Source organism: Anabas testudineus, chromosome 18 (genome assembly GCF_900324465.2).
Source record: "Anabas testudineus chromosome 18, fAnaTes1.2, whole genome shotgun sequence".
NCBI lineage: Eukaryota > Metazoa > Chordata > Actinopteri > Anabantiformes > Anabantidae > Anabas > Anabas testudineus.
Window position 1 is genome coordinate 24,175,458 of NC_046627.1, and position 22,564 is coordinate 24,198,021.

The 22,564-nt window shown below is 40.0% G+C and overlaps 1 protein-coding gene across 1 annotated transcript in view; it reads right to left on the reverse strand.

Annotated features, from left to right (window-relative positions):
- dysf (dysferlin, limb girdle muscular dystrophy 2B (autosomal recessive)) overlaps positions 1-21,398 on the reverse strand; it is a 102,572-nt gene extending 81,174 nt beyond the window's left edge. Inside the window, exons 1-16 of the mRNA XM_026353423.1 lie at positions 21,094-21,398; positions 10,572-10,627; positions 10,107-10,198; positions 7,259-7,364; positions 5,455-5,578; positions 5,041-5,297; positions 4,736-4,864; positions 4,458-4,520; positions 4,218-4,268; positions 4,073-4,103; positions 3,750-3,865; positions 2,953-3,079; positions 2,749-2,852; positions 2,554-2,622; positions 2,416-2,459; positions 1,615-1,697 (exon numbers count right to left, since the gene is read on the reverse strand). Of these exons, the coding sequence (XP_026209208.1) occupies positions 1,615-1,697; positions 2,416-2,459; positions 2,554-2,622; positions 2,749-2,852; positions 2,953-3,079; positions 3,750-3,865; positions 4,073-4,103; positions 4,218-4,268; positions 4,458-4,520; positions 4,736-4,864; positions 5,041-5,297; positions 5,455-5,578; positions 7,259-7,364; positions 10,107-10,198; positions 10,572-10,627; positions 21,094-21,181 (1,540 nt within the window). The 5' untranslated portion in view covers positions 21,182-21,398. The remainder of the gene's footprint in view (positions 1-1,614; positions 1,698-2,415; positions 2,460-2,553; positions 2,623-2,748; positions 2,853-2,952; positions 3,080-3,749; positions 3,866-4,072; positions 4,104-4,217; positions 4,269-4,457; positions 4,521-4,735; positions 4,865-5,040; positions 5,298-5,454; positions 5,579-7,258; positions 7,365-10,106; positions 10,199-10,571; positions 10,628-21,093) is intronic.
- Positions 21,399-22,564: the final 1,166 nt, after the last annotated feature.

Here is a 22,564-nt window from a genome sequence, read left to right on the forward strand (position 1 = left end):
AATATGGCCTTTAATTGTGAAGTACTGTCTAAAAGAGCCATAGGCTAATGAAGGACCAATTCCAGAGGACAAATTCCAATGACTTGCTCCGACGCCACTGGTGTGGGTTGGAGACATGTAATGTTTTCATCCATGGTCTCATTAGTTTAATTAATGTGGTAATTATACCAGTTATTTGGACAATGATCAATGAAGTTTCTCAAATTGAATATGCAGCAACTTTGTACCACATTTTAGGTTGTGATAAATAGATGAACAAAACCACTAAGAGAGTCAAATTTTGTTCACCAAGTTGTCAACACTCGGAACTTGTTAATAGAGATTTCTTGGTCCAAAATGCTGTTTTCAAAGTTGATAAGTAACTTAGTATGTCTGGTTTTGTGAACAACTTGGCTGCACTAAGCCGGTAATGATTCATTATCGTGTGCATGACGTTTTCCACACAAACATCATGCATACTATGATAGGAAAAAATACACTGCACTTATCACAATGACCAAAACTCATGCATGTTGCCTTTCTGTTTGACAAGGGCAAGACGTGCAATACTAAGAACTCAAGCAATGTCCGTGTTTAGCCAGATACACTACCAGGTTAGTCTTTGTATGTCACTAACAAAACATACATGCTGTTACGTTCACAAAGCACAGATCCATCTGTTGGGTCAAGACTTAAGATGTAAGGAATCTGATCTCCAATTCTTTTAGGGTTTTCCAATATTAAACTCTACATACAATTGAACAGTTTGTGTTTGGAGCTTGTTAATTAATCCTTGAGTCATTACTGTCCTTGTTTTCTATCAAACACATGTTTAAGCAGGCTACAAAGAACTGAATATTAAGGTCTTCACGCAGCTGAAAACTAAAGAAAGACAGCACCGGAGCAAAAAAGTAACCCTTTGTCAAATCTAACACAAACAAGTCAAGTTTGTTTCAGGGTGAGACAGGCAGGCCTCCGAGACCGACATGAAAGCTCAAACCATAACATCTATACTCAATCAATGTTCAATCCAATCCCACACAAAGCTCATTTTTAGGACCAGTTCTAATCAATTTACTTTCTGTTAGAAAGGTGTAGTGACAATTGTTGAAGTTTTCACATTAAAAGCGATGTGAAATCTCTTTCTGAAAATATACCGTGTACACCATTTAGTAGAGTGGGGGACTAGAATGTTTATTTGTAGCAGCACATTTTATATCATACAACATACAAGTTATCCAATGATTGTTTGGATAAAACATCAACTTTCCTGGTGTTTCTCAATTACAACACATTATTTAATATGACAGTACATTATGACTGGTCATTAAAAAGACATCCTAAAAGTCTTCAAAATAATGGAAACATCTATATCTCCATGACAGCTGTGCAAACCTCTCCAGCAGCTTTTCAAAAGCACAGTGGAGCCAATAGCCACACAAGTGATGAAGTGCACCTTTGGTTTAGGAAGTCTTTCAAATAAGGCAGAGTGAAATACAGTGCTGTGTCATTTTGGGTTTTGGGTTACTAAAAGTGTGACTACAAACAAATTCCAAACCAAACCAGACAGGTTAGGCATAATTCACTCAAGAGCAATCAAATCCAGTCCAGCCAGAACAGTTTTGAGTTACTCACCATCTATCTCTCCACCGGGAGCAGAGATCTTAGACATACACAGGTGGGTGGTGCCAATGACATCATTATGACTGGCTCTGTCCCTGAAATAAAAAGCTGTTTTAAGGCCACAAACAGGACATTTTCAAATTGGCATTCCTCCCCAAGATAGTTGAAGAGGGAACATGATTTAAATGCAAGCAAAAATATAGATTTGTCAGTATAAAGTGGCAAGAAAAAAAATGTGAACCTTTTGGAATTGCGTGGGTTTTTGTGTTAATTTAAAATTAAAATTATTAATGCATACTTTGCCATCTACAGCAAAATGTATACCCGTTCTTAAAGCCATCAGTTAAAGCTGAATACAAGTATGATACACAATTTCCTAGATTCACCGTCAATTCCCCTTTCCAGGGATATTACTATTTCCAATGTATTTTGCAAATAAATGTCTAGAAATCCACCAAGTTTTTTTTTTAATATCAAAGTGACCCATGTGTCATTGTAAACATGGACGTGCAGACATCAATGTGTACAATGTACAGGAATTGCTAATAGCTAATTTGGCATTCTTTCAATTTTCACAAAATATACACAGATACAGGTGCAGACTACAAATTGGGCTCAAGTCGTAGGCCACAGCATAACACAGATGTTTGGAACCTGTGTGAGGGTTGTCCACCACGTCAGACTTTAAAAAGTCCTATTCTAACATGAGACAAACTTTATTTTCATGCACGGCTCTTCTTCATAATGTGGAAAGTTTGATTAATAAAATGTAAAAATAAAATTATATGTCTGCTAAGTTCAGCCAAAATTCACCAGTCAACAATTCTGATCCTCATCTTCTCACACATGGAGGGAAACTGAGAAGGACAAAAAGAAAACATTTGTCTGAGAGAACAAAGTATCTTAGCAGCTGTATGAAATTGCATAATATTGCACGCTTGTGTGTCTCACCCTAATAGGCATGGACAAACTCTGGTTCCAGTGTGGATTGGCGTTTTTCTCCAGAATCTTAGTGCTGATCTGAATATAAGAGAAAACACGACTCACCTTACTATGGTTAGTGTTTTGTATTTGCAATAAAATAACTCTTGGTTCAAATGACTTATGATTTGTGATGGACATTGTACGATATGAAATCATACGCACTGTTTTGCCAGCAAAGTGGATTTCCACAAGAGGATCCACCAGGTTCTTTCTATTGCTGTCAAACCCAAGAATCTGTCTCATCCCATCCATGAAGGTATCGTCCACTATAACAAGAAAAAAAGAAGGAATTAGGCATCACCCAATTTTATTTTTCAAAGCCTATTAATAAATCATAACCACACTAGCACAACTCTAGAGCCTCACTCTGTGGCAGGTCTTCAGCTCTAAAGATCTTTAGGGTGAACGTGGCTCCTCTCAGAGTCAGACCAGCTGGCCTCAGCAGGTTTCCTTCTATATCTTCTTTATCCTCCACACACTCACGCTTATCAGCCTGCAAGACACATACAAATAAACATAAGCCACATGTACTATTAATGCTTAATAAACATCATTGAAGAAGACACAAACACAGTATATTTAACATTGAGATATACAATACAGAATAGGTGGGTGTAAGAAGGAGGGAGTGCTTGTCAAGTTATTATTATGGCTGTATTTTATTTATTTATCTTACTCTATATTGGAAAGATAAAAATTGTGTACACTAATCTGGTATGAGAAGACTATTTCCACTAAAAATTATTATCCCGCTTTAGCTGTACTCTCACTTGTGGGACTGCTTTTGAATGCTAACAAGCTAACAGTACTATTTGATTCTAACATTGACATTTACACGACGTTAACATGCTAATGTATTGCATGTAATGTTTTGCTGAAATTATCTTGAGGGATTGCATAGCAGGCTAATGTTTAACATATATTGTTAAGCACCTTATTTTATGCATGAATAAAAAAAAGGCAACATGCTAATATTGATAATACACAAACACACTAGCATTGCTAATTGCTAAAACTGAAATGCTAACCTTTAGCACAGCATATTAGCATTGGTTATTTTAATCACATTTTAATCCTAATCTGTAACCTAATGTTTACAATTTTAACTTATTGCTGTTAGAAACAATTATTATCAAATATGATATTCATTCAGTCTCACTCACCGGGGGCTCGTCTCCGGCCGCCAAGACGAACAAGCTGACCTTCAGGTAACCTTTGACTCCAGCAGAGAAGTCATCAGGGTCGCACAGCAGCAGCCATTTCCTCAGGAAGCAATGTCCTAAACAGTGAATGGTGAACTAAAACTTAAAGCCAGGCACTAAAAGCTTCAAACTAACCCATAGCTCTCAACTTCCCACTGAGAAATGAGTTATTTACAATTTACAAGTTTATTTACAATTTACTTTGGTCTGCCTCTTGGTGACAGTTTCTCACACAAACACAACAAATCACCAAATGAATACGATTCAAACACACATAGACTCACTGTGCTCATTGTAGATGGTGCCAACATCCAACTGTGAAATACATAAAAACATAATTTAGGTATCTACTTACTAGTCTGCCTGTATTCACCAGACATCATCACACCATTGGCGGAGCACTTGTATGGTAATATAGAAACAATTTACCTTGAATTCACCGATAACAGCATCAGTTCTGAGGGAGCGAGAGTCACACACCTGAAAGAAATATTTTATATTTGGTCCAAGGAAACAAGGGAAGAATCTTATTGATGTGTCTAAACTGCCAAATGTATAAAATACAATTTACGCTAATGGAATATTACTTTGTCTCCCATATATACAGTGCAGACAAAGTCATTCTGCAAAGAAAAAAAGTTTTGTAAAAGTTTACAAAGTCAGACTCACAGTGATGAAGATCGGTTCATCAAACAGATCTGATGGCTTCTCGAAGAAGTTCAGGAAGAATGTCTGCCACAGGAAATCAATGCAAATTGCAGTTTGACAGGCAATAAAAGAGTTTAATTAGACTGACATATTGCATATAACAACATTTTTTTTAACAAGTAATCATTTAAAACACAGAGACACACACACACACACACAGATCAGATTAGACTTTCTAATCTACCACAGTCAAAAACAATCAGTACGAAAATTTTAAAAATACTAAAATGCACATTTACCTCGTCAAAGACTGGGTTGTTGCCTTTTCTGATGCGGGTCCTCTTAGTCTGCCCGGCTAATGTTACCTTGACAACAGGTTTGATGTTGATGCCCGGCAGCTGTCGTGCCTCGATGACTCGAACACGAACCTGGACAGGAAAACAACTTAACTGGCACTAAAACCATCTTATGGAGGCCTCTGCTAGCAGATTTAGTAGCTCAAGCCTCTTACATGTATATGCACTATAGATTAAGTGAGTTAATCTGAAAGGCTTTTCTTAATATTTGCACAGAACAAATGTATGACATCTCTCCAGCCATCTACCTGTAAGTCCTGTGGTTTGTTGGGTAGTGGTTTAGGTTGACTACTGGCTCCTCTTCTCCTCTTCCTCAGCCCTCCTTGGGTATTGTAGGATGGTGGTGAACGTTTGGGTGTCTGGGCAGTGGGGGACTCCTGACCGGGGGGTCCCTGGGGACCAATGATCACCATGGAGTGTCCATCATCAGCCCCCAGGTCTTCTGGGGGCTCCAGCATCATCATACTCTCTGTATCTTCTTCGCCCAGTGTGTCCAGAGAAATCACTGCATTGACAGACAAAATTAAATATCTTATAAGCCAAAACAACCACGACACCAACTAACTGACATTTACGTCAGCACTTTATAGATAAATATGGATCTTAAAGTTGCTGATAGTGCATGATGGACCACAAATTATAAGAACAACTAATCATATTACTTGTGACAGTGTCCAGCTCCACAGTGGGGTTGTTATGAGGTACAACCTCAGGCTGGGAAGGAGGCTGGAAGATTGGGGCCATTCCCGCAGGATGGATGTAGGAAATCTGCAAGGTCAGTGTGGCCTGAAGACAGAAAACAACAACAACAAAAAAAACAAAAAAAACAACACACAAATAAGGGTCAAATATGATTCTTCAGTTCACTCTCTGGAAGTGAAAGGATACTTGAACTTTGTTGCATATTTATTTTATATATAAAGAAAAACACAGAGGCCTTGAATTACCTGCAGAAAAATTTTTATACTACCAATATTTTAAGTTATTACTGCATGTTAAATACTTTAGCCAAGTCGACCAGACATCCCAAGAATATTGCTACACTGAAACAGTTTTATGAAGAGGAGTGGTCCAAATTTACTCCAGATCGTTGTGCAGGTCTGATCTGCAACTACAGGAAACGTTTGGTTGAGGTTATAGCTGCCAAAGACGGGTCAACCAGTTATTAAGTCCAAAGGTTCACATACTTTTTCCACCCTGCACTGTGAATATTTTCATGTTATGTTCAATAAAAACATGAAAACATTTGATGTTTGTGTAATTTTAATTTTTGTTTTTATTATTATTATTTTTTTATTTTGTATTGTTGTGAGCTAGATGAAGATTGGAGCACATTTTATGACCAATTCATGCAAAACTCCACGTAATCCCAAAAGGGTCACATACTTTTTCTTGCCACTGTAAGTAAGCTGCATTTATATTTAACTTTTGTTTTAGTTTGTTTAGTGGTTCATAAAACATTGTTTTCTGGCTGCAGAGAGGATCATAACAGTCCAAAACAAACATTATGGGCAACTTGAATCTTAAAGCAGAACCGGTGCCAACATCTGCTCAGTGTTCCAGTTTCAAAACATCGTACCATGTCTGTCTTTCATCAAGTCAACTCCAGTGATGTCAAGGCAAATTAGAGGTGAGCTGTGGTATAGTTTAGTGTAGCAAACAATATGTAGATGCAGGCACAAGGACTGCTTCAGTGGATGTATCACTGTATTCATTCCTGATCATCATTCCACATCTGTAGGATACTTCAGACTTCAAGTGTGAACCTTATGACTTAGACACCAAGGATGTTTAGACAAATTAGAGGTAAGCTGTGGTATTGGCTCCTCTCATTCATATTAATGTAATAAAAAATAGAAAGATGCAAGCAAAATTCAAACTTCACTCAACTTGATCTTTCTTAAGACAACAGCTCCATTATACACAGAAGAAACAGAATTCTAAAGTGCAGTTGTGAATTGCCTGACTAATGCTGGTGATAAAATTAATTGGAATCATGTATGTAGGGCTGTATATATGTGTGTGGGTATAATGCTTATCACTACATCAATAAGTAATAAGTAATTTTGCTTTGTTTCAGTTTTCTGGCTGCCGAGAGACTCATACCAGTCCACAGTGTGCAACTTGGGAATCTTCTTGCAGAAATGATGACAATACAGATCTTAGTTTTCAGTTTATGGAGTATCACGAGACTCTATACCATGTTGAACACCATCTTTAGTCATGTCTGACTTATTACTCTTGATTAACCTGGGCAAGGGGTCAATTATTTTTATTATGTTTACAATGTTAATTCCACTGTACATTGTCCTAAAATTACGTGTTGTTTTTTTCAAGCTCTTAAAACTACTATGTGAGTTAAATTGACAGTTCATTGGATCAGATCAACACAGAATGCTTAAAGACACAATCTTTACTTTTGATATTGATAGTTTGTTGCTTTACAATGGATTTGTGTGTGCTCACCCCTGTGTTGTTCCTCTTAGTGTCCAGCAAGGACACAGTGAAGGTGGCGGACAGGCTGGGAGAGTTGAGCACGTCTCTGAGAGGCAGCCGACATTCTCCCAGAAACCTAAGGACACACACACGAATGGGAGTTTTATGATTGGCCTTAATCATAATTTAGTGGCACAAACGCAATTTTTCTAGTTATTTTTTTATTACTTTAAATCATAACTGATTTAGCTAATTTGGCAAAGTGAACAGATCTCTACAAAGTAATAGAAATATAATAATAGATAAGAGATTTTTAGCATATTGTGCTGGTACTTTGTTGTTTAAGGTAAACATTATTTTTTTATTAAGGCAGTAAGAGACCCAAAATTATATATATATATATATTTTTATTTATTTATTTTTTTATGCTCAGCCTTTGGGTGTGGAGTTGGTATGTTGTGAGAAGTTTCTGGATTCCAACAGCTTAAGCTTCTAAAACCCAGAACCTCCTCACTGTTGGAGGAAGAAAAATCCCCCAGAGTGGAAGAGTGCATGGCTACACTTCTTCCACTTCGTCCACTGCATTGCCTGTTGTTGGTGCAATGCAGGGACTTTGTGGGAGGAGCACTTCCTTGGTGTTATCTAGGCTGTAGTCTGACTCGTTGCGCCTCACGGCACCCTCTAAGGAACTGCCTTGATTGGAAGGCTTCTGAATTTGGTCCTGTAGGTGTTCATTGTCCAGGTCGAATTTGTCCTGTGCACTGATGGCAGACATAGAGCTTATGTTTGTCCTTTTCTCTGCCTCACTTAAGCGGTACAACAGTGCTCTCTTCTCATCCAAAAGCCTCTTATTTAAGTCCATTACTGCCTGGATAGTCTGGTTATCCTTCTCTGAGAGGATTGAGGCCATCTTAAGGTTGCTCTGCAGTTTCCGGATGACTCTGGCTTTTTCTTCTGTCTCCTTTATGAGTTGAACTTTCTCCAGCTTCTTCTGCAGTCTGTCACACTCCAATTCCACCTGGTGGCTTGTAGATTTGCATGCCAGTTCCACTTGCAGTTCCCCGATTTCGTGATGCTGAGGTTCACACTCATCTACCTGTATGTGTACCCCCTCCTCCATCTGGAGCAGCTGGGTTTGAACCTGCTGCAACTCTGCACAAAGCTTGAAATTTTCCTCTACCAGCAGGTTGTTGCGTCTTTTCAGCTCCTTAGTTTTCTCTCTCTCATTGCGAAGCTCTCTCTCTGCTAAGATGAACAGCCTCTGGATCCTCTGCAGGTCCTGATTCATCTGTTCAGCCTCTCTCAGCTCTTTGTCCTGGGACTCAACTTGTTTCAGGGCCAAATTGAGCTGAGCCTGCAGGATCATGTTCTCGGGGTCCAGCTTCCATTCCTCCATGGTCCACTCCAGGTCCAGTTCTAGCTCTTCTGTCTCCTCTGTCTTCTGGCTCAGGGCTGGTTCTTGGGGCTTAATACATTCTGGGACCTCATTGACCTGGGTCTGTGGGATCAGCCAGTTCTGGGAGTTCTCCCCTTGCTTGATATTCAGATGATTAGATGCCTCCCCCCCTGTAATCTGCAAGTCCTGTTTCAGCTGTTTCATCTCCTCTGTCTCCTGGTTTAGTTCCTCCTGGGACCTAATGTGTTTCGGGTCCTCATCAAGCTGAGCCTGAAGGATGAGTTCTTTCTTTGAAGACGCGTGCTGTTCATCCTCCAACTTGGATTGCACAGAATTCAGTTTTTGCTTCATAAATGTAAGATGATATGAACACTTACTGCTGGCCCTCTTCATTAGACTAGATTTCCTGTCACCTTGAAGCTCCAGTGTGGGACTGTTATCGTTAACTGGAAGCAATAATTCCAGCTCTGTCTGCACTTCTTTATCATCCATGTTTACACGGTTTAAAGATGCCATGTCTACACGTTTTCCGCAGTTTCCTCTGAAGATTTCAGAGAATCTGTCTCAGCTTTGCTAGTCAAACTCCTTAAAGGTTAGCTTACAATATCACAATGACATCACAGTGTTGTACAGAGGAACACCTTCGAAGCACAGATCTTCCTGTGCTGCATCATGAACAAATGATGCAATAACAGGTTGCCCTGGCAACAGGTTTTCAACAACTTTAAACAAAAACAACATACATTTTAGATGAACAGACATTTTACCTAGAAAGTGTTTTATAATAACAGCAATAATATATTCACTGAAAGCTTGTGCTTGATTGAAGTTTAGTGTGTTTTTGTGCGTCATTTTCATTAGCAGGACACCACCTAAAAGATTTGAAGGTTAACTTTGATTTAAAAGCCACACTAACTAAACATTATTGCCATCAATGTCATGTACATGATGTTCTCTATGACATTTTGTCCTTACTAGTAGAGAAGTTATTAGTAGTTAAGATAGCTATTAGCTCAATTCCTGTTCTGAGCAATGGGAAATATTTATCCTGATTTCCAATTCTCTTCTGAAACCATGGTTTAGCTACCATTCAGGAGAAAGTAGTTGTTCAACAATAAAGATTACACAGGGATCTTTGAAAGTATTCCTGAGGCCATGCAGTGCTGTCCATCACAGAATAATGTCAGTTTTAAATGCAGCGTCATCTAAGGGACAGAAGATCGCTGGCATCCAGTGTTGCACTTTGATTTTTTTTTTTTTCTTGAAATTGCATATTTTCTCTGTTTAAACATCTGATATGTCTTTTATTGTGAATATGTTTTAATGACATTTACAATTCATTGAATTCTGTTTTAAGTAGATTTTAAACAGCATCCCAACTTCTTTTTGGAATTGGGGTTGTATTATTTTATGCTTGTGGTTCATCTTACCTGCTCATTTCCACTAGATACACAGATACACACATACACCAGTCAGCAGTACCTGTTTCGCCCCATTTTTTCATGGTCTTTAACAACACAGTGCAGCTCTGCACCAGAGTCCAGAGGAATTCCCTTCAGATCCCACTCAAAACCCTGACAGAGAGACAGAAGTAACATGGAATGAAAGATAGTATGGATTTTATGACAAGAATTGAAAATAAATATGTCTACAGTGCTGAGGTTTAGACAAAGACCAGTGTCAGATAGGATATAGGATAGGAAATAGGAGTCAAAGAGTGTTTGCAGGGAATCAAAGTGGTCCACCATCGTGTGAATTGCTCCCCCTATATGCTCCCATTTACTGCTAATGATCCAGAATTGTTCTATTAAAGCTATATTATGCATTATTAGAGAAAAATAGACATCTTGTATGTTCCTTGTAGGGAAAGAAAGATGTTTTTGGTGTTTCCATTTGCTTTCTTGTTTGTTTGGTGTGTAGTGATTGTAAGGTTGTGTAAAGGCATACCTCGTTCCAAACAGGGTTGGGGTTATTCTTGATAACCTTCGTCTTCTTCTTGGACCCTGAAGCAATATGTAGAAACATCAACATGAACAGAGAGCAAACAAAACAACTTCAGTGTTGTGTACTGTATTTACTGTTAGCTAACAGGCTAGCAAGTGCCGTCACTAGCCGTCATGTTTCCAGCTCCTCCTGTCCCGTCTGCCCCTGATTTCCTGGTTTTCTCCCTCCTCTGTCAGGTGACCTGCTGATTGCCTGTTCTCTGCACCTGTGTCTCCCCTGTCCCTTTATTAGCAGGTCTGTCGGTCTTCTCTTTGCCAGATAGTCTCACATCGACCTGAGAACAATACTATTGTCATGAGCTGGAGGATGGACTCCATGGCCAGAGATATGACAGGACAGAACTGAGTAGTCAATCTTTTATTTTAAATGGCAGAACAACAGTCAATCGATGAATTGGATGAAACAGTCTAGATGGGAGGAGATGAGGCAGGGTGAGTATGGTGGTCTGGGTGAAAACCGGAAGTGATGTTACAACCAAGATGGCCGACCAACAGAGAGCACATGGACAAGATAGAGGGCAATGTGAAAACCAAGATGGCCGACCAACAGAGAGCACATGGACAGAATGGAGGACTGTCAAAAACCAAGATGGCAGACCAACAGAGAGCACATGGACAGAATGGAGGACTGTCAAAAACCAAGATGGCCGACCAACAGAGATCACATGGACAAGATAGAGGGCAATGTCAAAACCAAGATGGCCAACCAACAGAGAGCACATGGACAGAATGGAGAAAGTTCAGGATAGTCACACAAGTGCCACACAGGCACCACGAAGAAATAGTCCGCAGGGCTAACTCAGAGGTCGAGGGTAGTCCAGGTCATACGCTAGAAGGCAGTTCAGGGATAAATCCAACAGGCAAAAGCCACAACAGAAAGACGGTTCAGGTCAAAACACCGGGAGATCCAATCAGAAACAGAGTAGAGGGGGAACCACGAGGGAGAACACAGATCAGAGGGGAAGCTCCCTGAACCAGAGGGATAGCCAGGAAGCAGGGTCAGGTCAGGATGGTCCAGAGAGGGGGAATCCAGGGTAGGAGGGGTGCAGGTGAGAGACGGGGAGTCCGGTAGATACAGGGACATGTCAGGTCTACCAGGGGGTCAGGCAAGACGGGGGTCCGGAACAGGCAGAGTCCAAAATATCCAAAATGAGTCAGTCCAAGAATGATGCAGGATAGTGTCCGGGTAACAAGAACAGACTATCTGGCAGAGAAGTCAGGTGAGCAGGCCGGTATTTATACTGTGGGGGGAAACCAGGTGTGACCAATCAGGTGAGTGCAGACTGGGAAGAGGAAACAGGAAGCTGCCAAAATAAGAGCGCGGGAGGAAGCACCAGTAGCAACAAGGCTGCAATCATGACAACTATCCAGCGTTATCTTCGGACTGCTTATCAGATACGAGCCCTGCCTGACCTGAAACCAGTCTCTGCCCGACTCCCCCCTAACCGGACCTGCCTTCTATTCTGACCTGCCTCTGCTCTGCCCTTTGGTACTGTGAGTGTTTTCTGCCTGACCTGTTCCTGCTCCCCTCTGCCTTCTTCCCTGTTTCGGTCCCTGTGTTGGATTTCCCTGTGTATGACCTGGACCGTCTCCTGACATTGCTATCAGCCTCTTGGATCTCTGCTCTCAGTATTGCCCATCCGTGTTGACCTGGATTGTTGTTTGGACCTCTGCTTTAGCTTTACGGACATTAGTGCTTGGACAGTCCTTCTGTGTATGACCCTGGATTTGTTTTTCACTCTGCACCACGGATTTCTGAAGAACTGTTAACTGTGTGTTTCACTAACCCATTTTGCTTGCTACATAGCTCATTCTTAGAAGCTCCACTACATTCACAACTACAAGCCACTACCACGTTCACGACTCGACAATCTACCTCAGTCTCCTCTCAGGTTCACTCCTCTCTGCTGCTGGACCACCATTCATCCATCCTTCAGTGAGTATTCTTCTCAGACATTACCCAAAATCCAGCCAGCCTCGATCCAACTCTGTCTCCTCTCATAGACTTCCACCTACATCCGAAGCCACCCCTCTTCAGCTGTGACATCACTGGACTTTCTCACCTTCCTATTATCTTTCTCTTTTGTAATAAACCCTCATAACTTAAATTTGTCTCTTGTATCATCTCTGGTCATGGAGTCTGATCCTAGCATTGTGACAACTAGCATCCTTTTACACTTTGTCTTGTTTGCAAGTTTATTGGCAAGTTAGCTGGTTAGATAAGCTGTAAATTCAAGGTTTAATTTAAATGTTGACATGGTGATTTCAGGGTTTTATTCCAAGTTAAATTCCAGACTTTTAATTTTACTGTAAAACTTGATCTAACCCATGTGTAAAAGATATGAATGAATCCCAGCCTGGATGTTTGCTCACATTCATTAGTTGGGATATTTTCGTAGTTCCTCAAGGGTGACTTACTTAATCTAGTGTGCTCAAAAAATAATTCATAAAAGACTACAGTTGTCTGTGTGTGTGTGTCTTTCTGTGGCTTCCTGTAATGTTTCCATTTCCCGTCTGTCAGACAAGTTGACAGGAAGAGATTTATCATTCTACTAACATATCTAGTAAACACAAAAGTTTTCCAATTATGATCCTGGGGTCAATCATCATAATTTTCCATATAGTTTTAGTCATAAAAGGAATAAATGCAGAGATAGATTTGGTGTACATGTGCCTCCACATGGAAAGAAACACAAACAATGACTATTGTCTGTATTTAGAAACTAATGATTCATTTCCAAGGAATGACCAATGGACAAAGACATTTGTATGGTCTTAACTGTGTTCTCAGGCACAGCTGTGTTTTTAGCTGATATGCAGTACTGACATGCTGATGGTGAACAGGCACTGTGTATTTAACATGCCAATGCTAATTAGTGCTAAACACAAAACAAATTACAAATGAGACTGATAAGAAAGTCCAAATCCATCTGATGGCCGGATTTCCTTGAGACACTAGTGGCTGAGGAAAGGACCAAGGTTCAGGGGCAAATCTAAACTGGGCAGCAGCTACCCCCCACCTGCACCACCAACTGTAGTTGTAATTGGATAATCCACAAGCTATGCAAATTAGTGAAACTAGGGGGCTGCAATCCTCAACTGGACCTTTAATGAAAGATTTTAATATAACCCCAACTAACCCAGCCACTCTACCAAAACCTCGTGCCATCCCTTTACCACCCCATGTGGTTTTTTCTATATCTATAACCCTAACCCAGACAAGGTGTACTGGATTCAATAGTGTCCATAGTTTGTTAATTGTCAGTCGATAGACGTCCACTCTTTCCCCGATTACACTTATTACAAACCAGACATAATGTGTTGCAAGTATGTATTACAGTGGAGGCAACTCAAGTTTACACTGTGCATATTTTCAATGTGTGAACACACACACACACACACACACACACACACACACACACACACACACAGAAAAACTGTTTGCTTTCCTGTTTTCCTCAGACATCACCCAATGTGTGAACACACACACACACACACAAACATTTTTGTATGGCAGTCAGTGTGAGGACACTCATTGGCATAATGCACTCCTTAGCCCTCTAATGTTCTTTAAGCCATGTTAATCTACTCTGTTTAAATTTATAATTTATCTCTGGTGCTGCCTTACCCGAATGAAAACCTCAGTCTAACCCTAAAACCTAATCTTAATCCCAAAATTGCTCTTTAAACACCTTTCTCACTGTGAGGATTGGCTAAATGTCCTCAGTGCGATAGTTAAATAATCATGCTGGTCCTCACAGTGATAGCCATACAAACAAACACAATCTGTTTCTGCAGTTCATCACTTTAGGGGACATTACACTGACTTACACTGATTTCCTGGGGACCTATCCTAACCTGAACTATAGCCACAACAGTGTGTTGTCAGATTTATGTCTTCACAACATGAGTAATACACACACGCTCACGTATGCACACAAATTTAATGTAACCCCTCAACTACTCTGTGGAAGGGTGGAGATGTTATTTTTCAGATATCTTCCAAGAACGGATGTACATTTATGTAGGTATTTGTTTGTGGGACTTTGCTTCCTGGGTTAACTCCATAAATCTCCCAAGAGCTGATGTCTGAGTTAGTATCTCAGAAACAGGAAATGGTTGGTTCTTCCTGATTGGTTCAGCTTGGCACCGTGTGTGTCATGAACCAAGAATAGATCAGGCTGTGAAACACACAAGTGGGACACCTAAGTTTAGACCTGAACCATGTGTGTGTGTGTTTTGTTGACAGTCTTATCAACTAACATGAACTATAAGCAACATTAGCAACCAGTGAGAAAAAGGGGTGTGATCATGATTTGGTCACTTTCTCTTAATTTGGAAGCCGTGGATTCAAAGTGGGACTTTTTAAGCGGGACTATAGTTAATATATTTTTAGGGGCATCTTAAACTAAATCAAAAACGTAACTCATTTAATTCAACACCACCTGAAGATATTTTGCACGTTTGTTTAGTTTTCCAATAACTTCTGTGCATTATCCCTTATTTAATAAGTCAAAAGTCCCCAACAAGAACAAGGAACTTCTCACAGTTAGATTAACAGGATAATACAAGACTGCTGTGGGTCATATGTGTGCATGTCTAAGCTATAATTAGCACATGGGTAGCAGGGTTGCCAGTTTTTATTTCCAGTTTGGACAATGACCACTTATAGTAGTGGTTCCCATAACAACACTTTGACCGGAAATCCTGCTTCAACACACAAACACAAGCACATGTTATCATTCTTGATCACACACATGCTTCATTCCCTGCGTAGACAGAGACATACTTGCCCACAACCATTATGTGGAATCTGTACTGTAATTCAGCAATAATTTCGTATTTGCCTGTATTGTACATGGGTGTGAAACCTCCACATGGTCCAATAATTCCATTTCATAATAGTCACTTGTGACCTTTATTCTGAACTTCTTGAAGCAGCACTCTTACAAGATAATAACTGAAATTAAAGCTAAACGAGTCCACAGATTTTCCTAATCTGATGTAACAAACCAGTCTCAATAATTACTAATAAGAAATTCTCTAATGAATGTATTGAGATAAAGTATTTAAGCTCTTTAAAACTAGTTTTTGAGACAGAGACCCTTTAGAGCAGGGCCAGAAGTTGCAGCCCCCAATATAATTCATATTGTATTAAAGCTGTGCAAATTGCCAATAAACAAAAATAAACAAGTTATCCGGTTCAGAACGATATGGAGTGAACGTCTGGCATTTTGTGCCTGCAGGGATCTGGATGCATGGTATTACACTGTCTGATTGGTAATTCAGCCTTCCTGGAGAATCAGTTGCTTGTTGTTGTTTAAGGATTTAGAGTAGAATTAGGTTTAAGTTGACGTTGGGGTAAGAAGGTTCTCACAAATAATTGGCTACTAATTTGTGTGTGATGGCACCAGGAAACCATGCTTGGACAAAGGCAGGAAGTTAAGAGCAGAGCGCACCTCATCAAGGAGGCAGCCACTGACTTGTGGAAAGTACAACAACAAACTGATGGAAAACAGCCACTGAGGCCAGATAGCCAAGTCACTTTCAACCTGTGCCATTTGGCATCCCACCAGGTAAACTAAACAAGATGTTTATTTCCAGGCACCTTTAGGTCAACTGTTGTCTCACACAATTGAGACTTAAATGTTGGACTAAAGTCACACTGCAATCACAAATGAATTTACGCCTAGACATCGGTAGCTATATGAACATTTTCTGCAGCGATAGCATCACCTTCATTGGTACCTCTAGAGGGCATCAAATCTTAGATCTTACTAACAATGTCAGGAATATAGAAGTGTACATGTAAAGAGGAGTTAACTGTTATAAGAACATTTGTGTACTTCATTTGAGCAGATTATGTGGTGTTCTGTGAGTTGTGCTGCTTTCACATCATTTTCTTTAAACCATATTTATGAGCAAACTGTTCTTGCTTATGTCTATCTAATGCCTCCTGTTTGGTGAAAAGATCTACTGTATAGACAAAATGCCAAAAAAACTGATGGCTGAATGGCTGCAAAGTTGTCACCACAGTCATGTAAAATTAAATTTGAATGTTTACAATAATACATCTACTTCTATGAGAGCTATACACTGTTACTACAAACTGCTACATATTCGTAATACTGTATATTCGTTGCCCAATGACTACAGGGTCAGTGGTTTGAGGCCCAGCTTCCCTAGACATATGTTAACATTATCCTCAAGCTGTCCAAGATAAACCCCATCCATTGAGACTGAACCACCCAGTGTACACTGAGCCCAGCAACAGAGAAAGAACAAGACAACAGTAACTGGAGAACAGATGCTATGGGAAATGGCTCCCAGCTTACGACGACTTCTGAGAGGCTGGAACTGTATGTGTTGTGGTTACAAGGGAAGCAGTGGGACTAATCAGTCAAAAATAGATGCATTGTCAGTATAGTTTACATTTCATACTTAACCAGAAGTGAGAATTACTGCCTGGTCTGATTGGTTAGAAAGGCGAGCTTCGCTGATTGATTATCCCTCAGCACTTCTGTCAGTGCTGTTCAGTGAGTTTGAGTCACAGGAGGCTTCAACAGCCCTCTCTCCACATTAAAATAAGTTTTGAAATGAACTTAAATACCGTATTCTTAACTTAACTTTAACTTAATTTACTTTCCACAAGATCATCTGAATGCACTGTATTTACATTATGTTTCTACACATCCAGTGACTCACTCATGGTATTCTTACCTCTGAAGGTGACACTAGCCAGAGGGTCAGAGTGCCTCAGGTTGTTGGCACGTTGAAGAATGCAACGTAACATAGCTAAAAGATCCTCGAAACCTCACAGGTTTCAGATGATTCGATTCACCAAATAAGATCCAGGGCCCAAGGAATGATCGGTTATGTGACCAGAAGAAGTTTAGGTAATGGTAAAAAACAAACCAAAGAAGCCAAAAAAAAATCTACAGTTTCTGTAGGTCAACAATAGTTTAGGTCCTTGTTTGGCGAAAAAAACAGGCAAAATGGCCAAGTCCCAGCATCACAAAAACAAGGCAAAACACGTTCCTTTTCTTGAGTGAAGAAGAGCCTTGACAAAGTTGGCTTGTGTGTCTTACTGACTCTCTCTAACACTCATAGGAAAAGAGGGCAACAAGTGAGCATGCCGGGAATTCACACACACCTCACATCCAGAGGAAATTTCAACATTTCCTGTGCTCTTTTCCTCTCTTGTCCCTGGTTGTTTCCCTGTTTTCCCCCATTTTTACCTTCTGTTTGTCAGTAGATTCTCTACCTCACTCGAATATAAACAGTATCTGTACATTTCTGGATGGTCTTAAATCAGTTGTCTTAAAATAGTCTCTTTCAGTGAATTACAGTAGATCAGAGAATATGTTAATTTGGTGAAGGATGCAGAATCTCACATTTGCACATTTACCGTCAAACTCAATAACTTTGGAAGGTGTTTTCTGATTGTAAAATATAACCTTATATAATATAACCTTGATCAAAGTAATCATGGCGGATGGAAAACAAGATCAGGTCATTAAATATCCTTAAAGTTTTTCTTAATTGACTCTGGTGATTATCAAACTTGGGTCCTTATACTACTTTTAAAAACCAACAACACAAACAAAAAAGCCAGAGTCAGTCCTCTGCGGCTAACAGGGAGGGGGCGACAGGGTCGGCCAAGCATATAACACCAACATATAGAGTAATAAGTGAGAGATCGCCACCTGCAGACGTGAAACAGGGCACACACACACACACACACACACACACACACACACACACACTCATTAGTCAGGTGAGTTTCTAAGAAACATGTTATTTATTAATTTAATATTTCTACACCAGTTAAAAGATGCACAGCAGTTCTGCCATTGGTGTGTTTGTGATAAAAACAAAATGACCAGTTCCCATTTTATCAAACCTGGTGCCTGAGGCAAAACAAGCAGGGCTCTAATAGGGCGGCAGTTAGCTCAGTTGGTAGAGTCTACAAACCGCTGGGGTTACTGACTCGACTCCCAGTTCCTCCTAGCTGCATGTCGAGGTGTCCTTGGACAAGACACCGACACCCCACAGTAGCCTCATCATCTAATGCAGCTGACCAAACAACAATTTCCCCAAGGGAATCAATAAACTCTTTAATTCATTCATTTAATTCTACAACTCTACAGTCTTTCAGGTCAATCTTTATGCAACTTTACAGTTTTTGGTTCATTCTGGACACTTTACAGTACAATACTTTACAGTACAGATGCTGTTTTCTGTGAAACTGCTCTGCTAAACTCACTAAACAACATATAGACATGCATAACCAATAGCTGATAGAAGAGAATTTTGAGCCCAATGTTTATACAGAACCAAAAATGTCGGCCATAAGATGATAACGTTTGTTAAAATCTTAAATTAAATAAACAAAGCTGTTAAAACCTTTAAACCTTTGTTTTAAGTGAACTGAACATCTCTGCATGTTGAAGGCAGAAATGAATAATGCAGGAGGTCTGGTGTCTGCAATAGCATGATGAGGCAGTTTCAGGATTGACTGATATTCCAGAGAGAGTGAAGAGAAACCAAATTTATAAAAAGGACAAAACAAACAAGAAACGGTAACATTAACTATTTATGTCATGTATGTCTCCTTTTTTACTCCAAGAGAGCCAGATTCTTTTTTTAAATTTCCATCTGAATAAAGAATCAATCTAAATAATCAAATGATGTGATGTACAGGCTAAAAGTAAATTGTTCAAACTGTATGTCTGGTAGCCTTTCTTCCCTTACATCCTCTAAATGTAATAAGCTTTAAATTCAAGGAATGACGCAGCAGTTTCAGAACACACATGGGAGAGATAGTGTTTAGCTCTCAGGAGCAGCAGGCGGGTTAAAATTGATTAAATATCAGTTAACTGAAGCTGAAAAAAGTGACTGCTTAGCTGTCCAGTCATGTTTTCATCATCTTGTCCTAGTAAACGTCAGCAAAGGAGGCAATAACAGTGGACATACTACCTTTATTTTAGTCTCAAAGAGCAGCTATAGTATGTTCTAAACTGTGTGTTTCTTACTGGCTGGCTGGTGTCAATTAAAATCACATATCAGAATACAGGAATCTTAAGCACCGGTGAAAGTTAACAGACCAACATGGGTTTTTCATCTGCATCTGCACCTCCCTTCTGTAACTTCAACCCTAACCCTTGACGTCTCTTTGGCTAAACCCAACCACACTGCTGTGTTCGCACAGTTTTAATTCAACGCTTTTGACGTTTTTGTGTTATGCCGGCCGCCTTTTAGTGCCGGGTGCCAATGGTGTGTAATTGCAACAGATGTCTGCTGCAAAAATTACTTTAATGGTTGTGTGAGTAGGTAGGGACAAACCACATTTGTGGTCATGCAGGTCGAAGGACTTGTTGTTTTTCCTTCTATGGTAAGTAACCGTGATACTTACTTACATAACAATAAAGTCTAATTTGTTCTGATATGGAAAAGACAAACACGTCTGTGAGGTGACCTGAGTATAAAACACTGTATACTGTATGTACTGCTTCATAACATGTACGACCACATGTCACTGTTTTGATGAATTCCAGCACAGATCTTTACCCTGCAGGGTACAAACAAAGACATGTGTTTGTTTGAGATACAGTGGAAGGTCTGTGCTATAAAACCGACCTATGGTCATTAGTTCATAACATACATACTGTAACAAAGAAAACTCCACTGTTGCTTCTTAAAACACACTGTGGTTTGTTATAGTATCAAGTACTTTAGTACTTTACTGTAATCTTCACAAATCACTGCAGTCTGGTGCAGTGTGCCATTCTGTAAACTGGGCTCTAGTCTTCTGTTGCAGTCTGTAGTGCTCCACTATAGTCGTCTGTAGTCTCTTCTACTCTATGTCGATGTGCTGCGGTCGAACACGACAAGAGAAAGTGAAAAAGATAAATTCAAGAGAGAGAGAGAGAGGGAATTAAAAACCAGAGAGACAGAGAAATAGTGAGATGGTCCTGAGATATAAACTATACTAAAAGAGCAGTGGTGGTAGATATAAACACATCTATGATTTACTGGCAACGCACGCGTGTGTTTCACTGATTTATGGGACTCATCAAAAATGGTTTATCTAAACTATGAAATGCAATCACTGATCATGAGGGAACTGCCTTTTTTGGGGGTCAGTCCTCATAATACAGCAGTGTAAGTAAGATTTTGACCCTAAAAGTATGAGTACTGTCTCTCCGCCCCACCCCAAACAGCCAGGAAGGCAGAAGCTTTCCAATAATAACCTCTCAGCTGTTAAAGCAAGAGAGAGAGAAAGAGAAAGAGAGAGAGAGAGAGGTCTCAATGTTTAGATTAATACTGTGTCATCCCAGTAATAGACAAACACACACACTCACACACACACACACATATTAATATCATCTTTGACTTGTTTTTCCCTCCTCTCTAAATCTTCTCTGTCTAAGTCTCCCCCCCCCACAGACACACACCATCCCTACCTTCATAGGTGACGGAGCAGTAGGCATCGCTGATGTCGTCGTCTGGTGTTTGCAGACGCTCTGCACACAAAATAAACACACGCAGCATGGCTCACACACACACACACACACACACACACAGGCGCACACACAAACACACACACACAGCAGAGCTCTGTCAGATCCTCCTAACAGATGCAGTGTGCTCCATGTATTGGCATCAGTGTATCCAAAAATTATCCAAGACAGAGAGCGAGAAATGGACGAGAGGCACTCAGAGCAAATAGCAGCTGAGAGTGTGACTGTTAGAGCTGCAGCTCTCAGCTGTCTCATTTGTCCCCCTCCCCCTGCCCCTCTCTCTCACACACACTCAGAGCAAGCATGCTGCACTAGCTGACTCATGTACACACACACACACACACACACACACACACACCGTCCCTTGAATCACAACTGGCTTAAAGAGCCAACACCACACACACAGTGGCCTTTATTTCAGGTCAGACATGCCCCCACTCAACCAACAATCCGGGCTCTGTCAACTCAAAACCAACACGTGTGGGGAGCTGACACAGTGACAAAAGGTCAGAGTGTGTCTGGGAAAATATGCATGTGGATGCAGATTTTTGCAGAGAGTCAGAGAAAATCATTGATTGATTTTTTTTCTGTTAATATTTATACAGTAATTGAGAAAATTCCAAAGGTTTCAGAAACCACATCAATCTATATTTAAATTAAATATGACCCTATGATTCATATGTGTGCAGCATAAGTGGTCAGGCATGGACGTTTGACCCTCAGTGTTGCCAAAATAGGAAGTTTTGTTTTACATAATTGAAAAAAAAACAAAACATAATATATATCTACCTATCTAAAAATAATGTTTTATTCAACATTCTGTCCTGACCTCAATTACACTAAGCATTCAATAGTAAGAACTAGTATGTGAACACAAACACAAACAGTCATATCTTTATCGAATGCAGCCATTAAACTAAAGCTGTTATAACTGTCACTGTAATAATAATAATAATATTAATACATTTATTTATAGAGCACTTTTCTAAACATATGTTACAAAGTGCTTCACAAGACAGACAAGAAACACATGTAGCCCAACAAGATCAAATTGAGCAAGCACTAGGCAAACAGTGGAGAGGAAAAACTCCCCCTAGGGGAAGAAACCTCCAGCAGAACCAGGCTCAAGTTAAACGGCCATCTGCCTTGACCGGTTGGGGAGCAGGAAACAGCTATACAAACAAAACAATAATACAAACAACTACCACATCGGTCCTTGGGAAGACCAGTTCCAACATAAAGACATTGTAATATAATGGAGAGTCTTCCCAAGGACAAATTTGTTTTAGCTTACAGAAGATCGCAAAAGGCTCGCCGGTAGAGGTATGTTTTAAGGAGAGTTTTAAAAGATGTTACTGAGTCAGCTGATCTTATTTCGGGTAAGCTGTTCCAGAGTTTAGGGGCTCTAACTGAA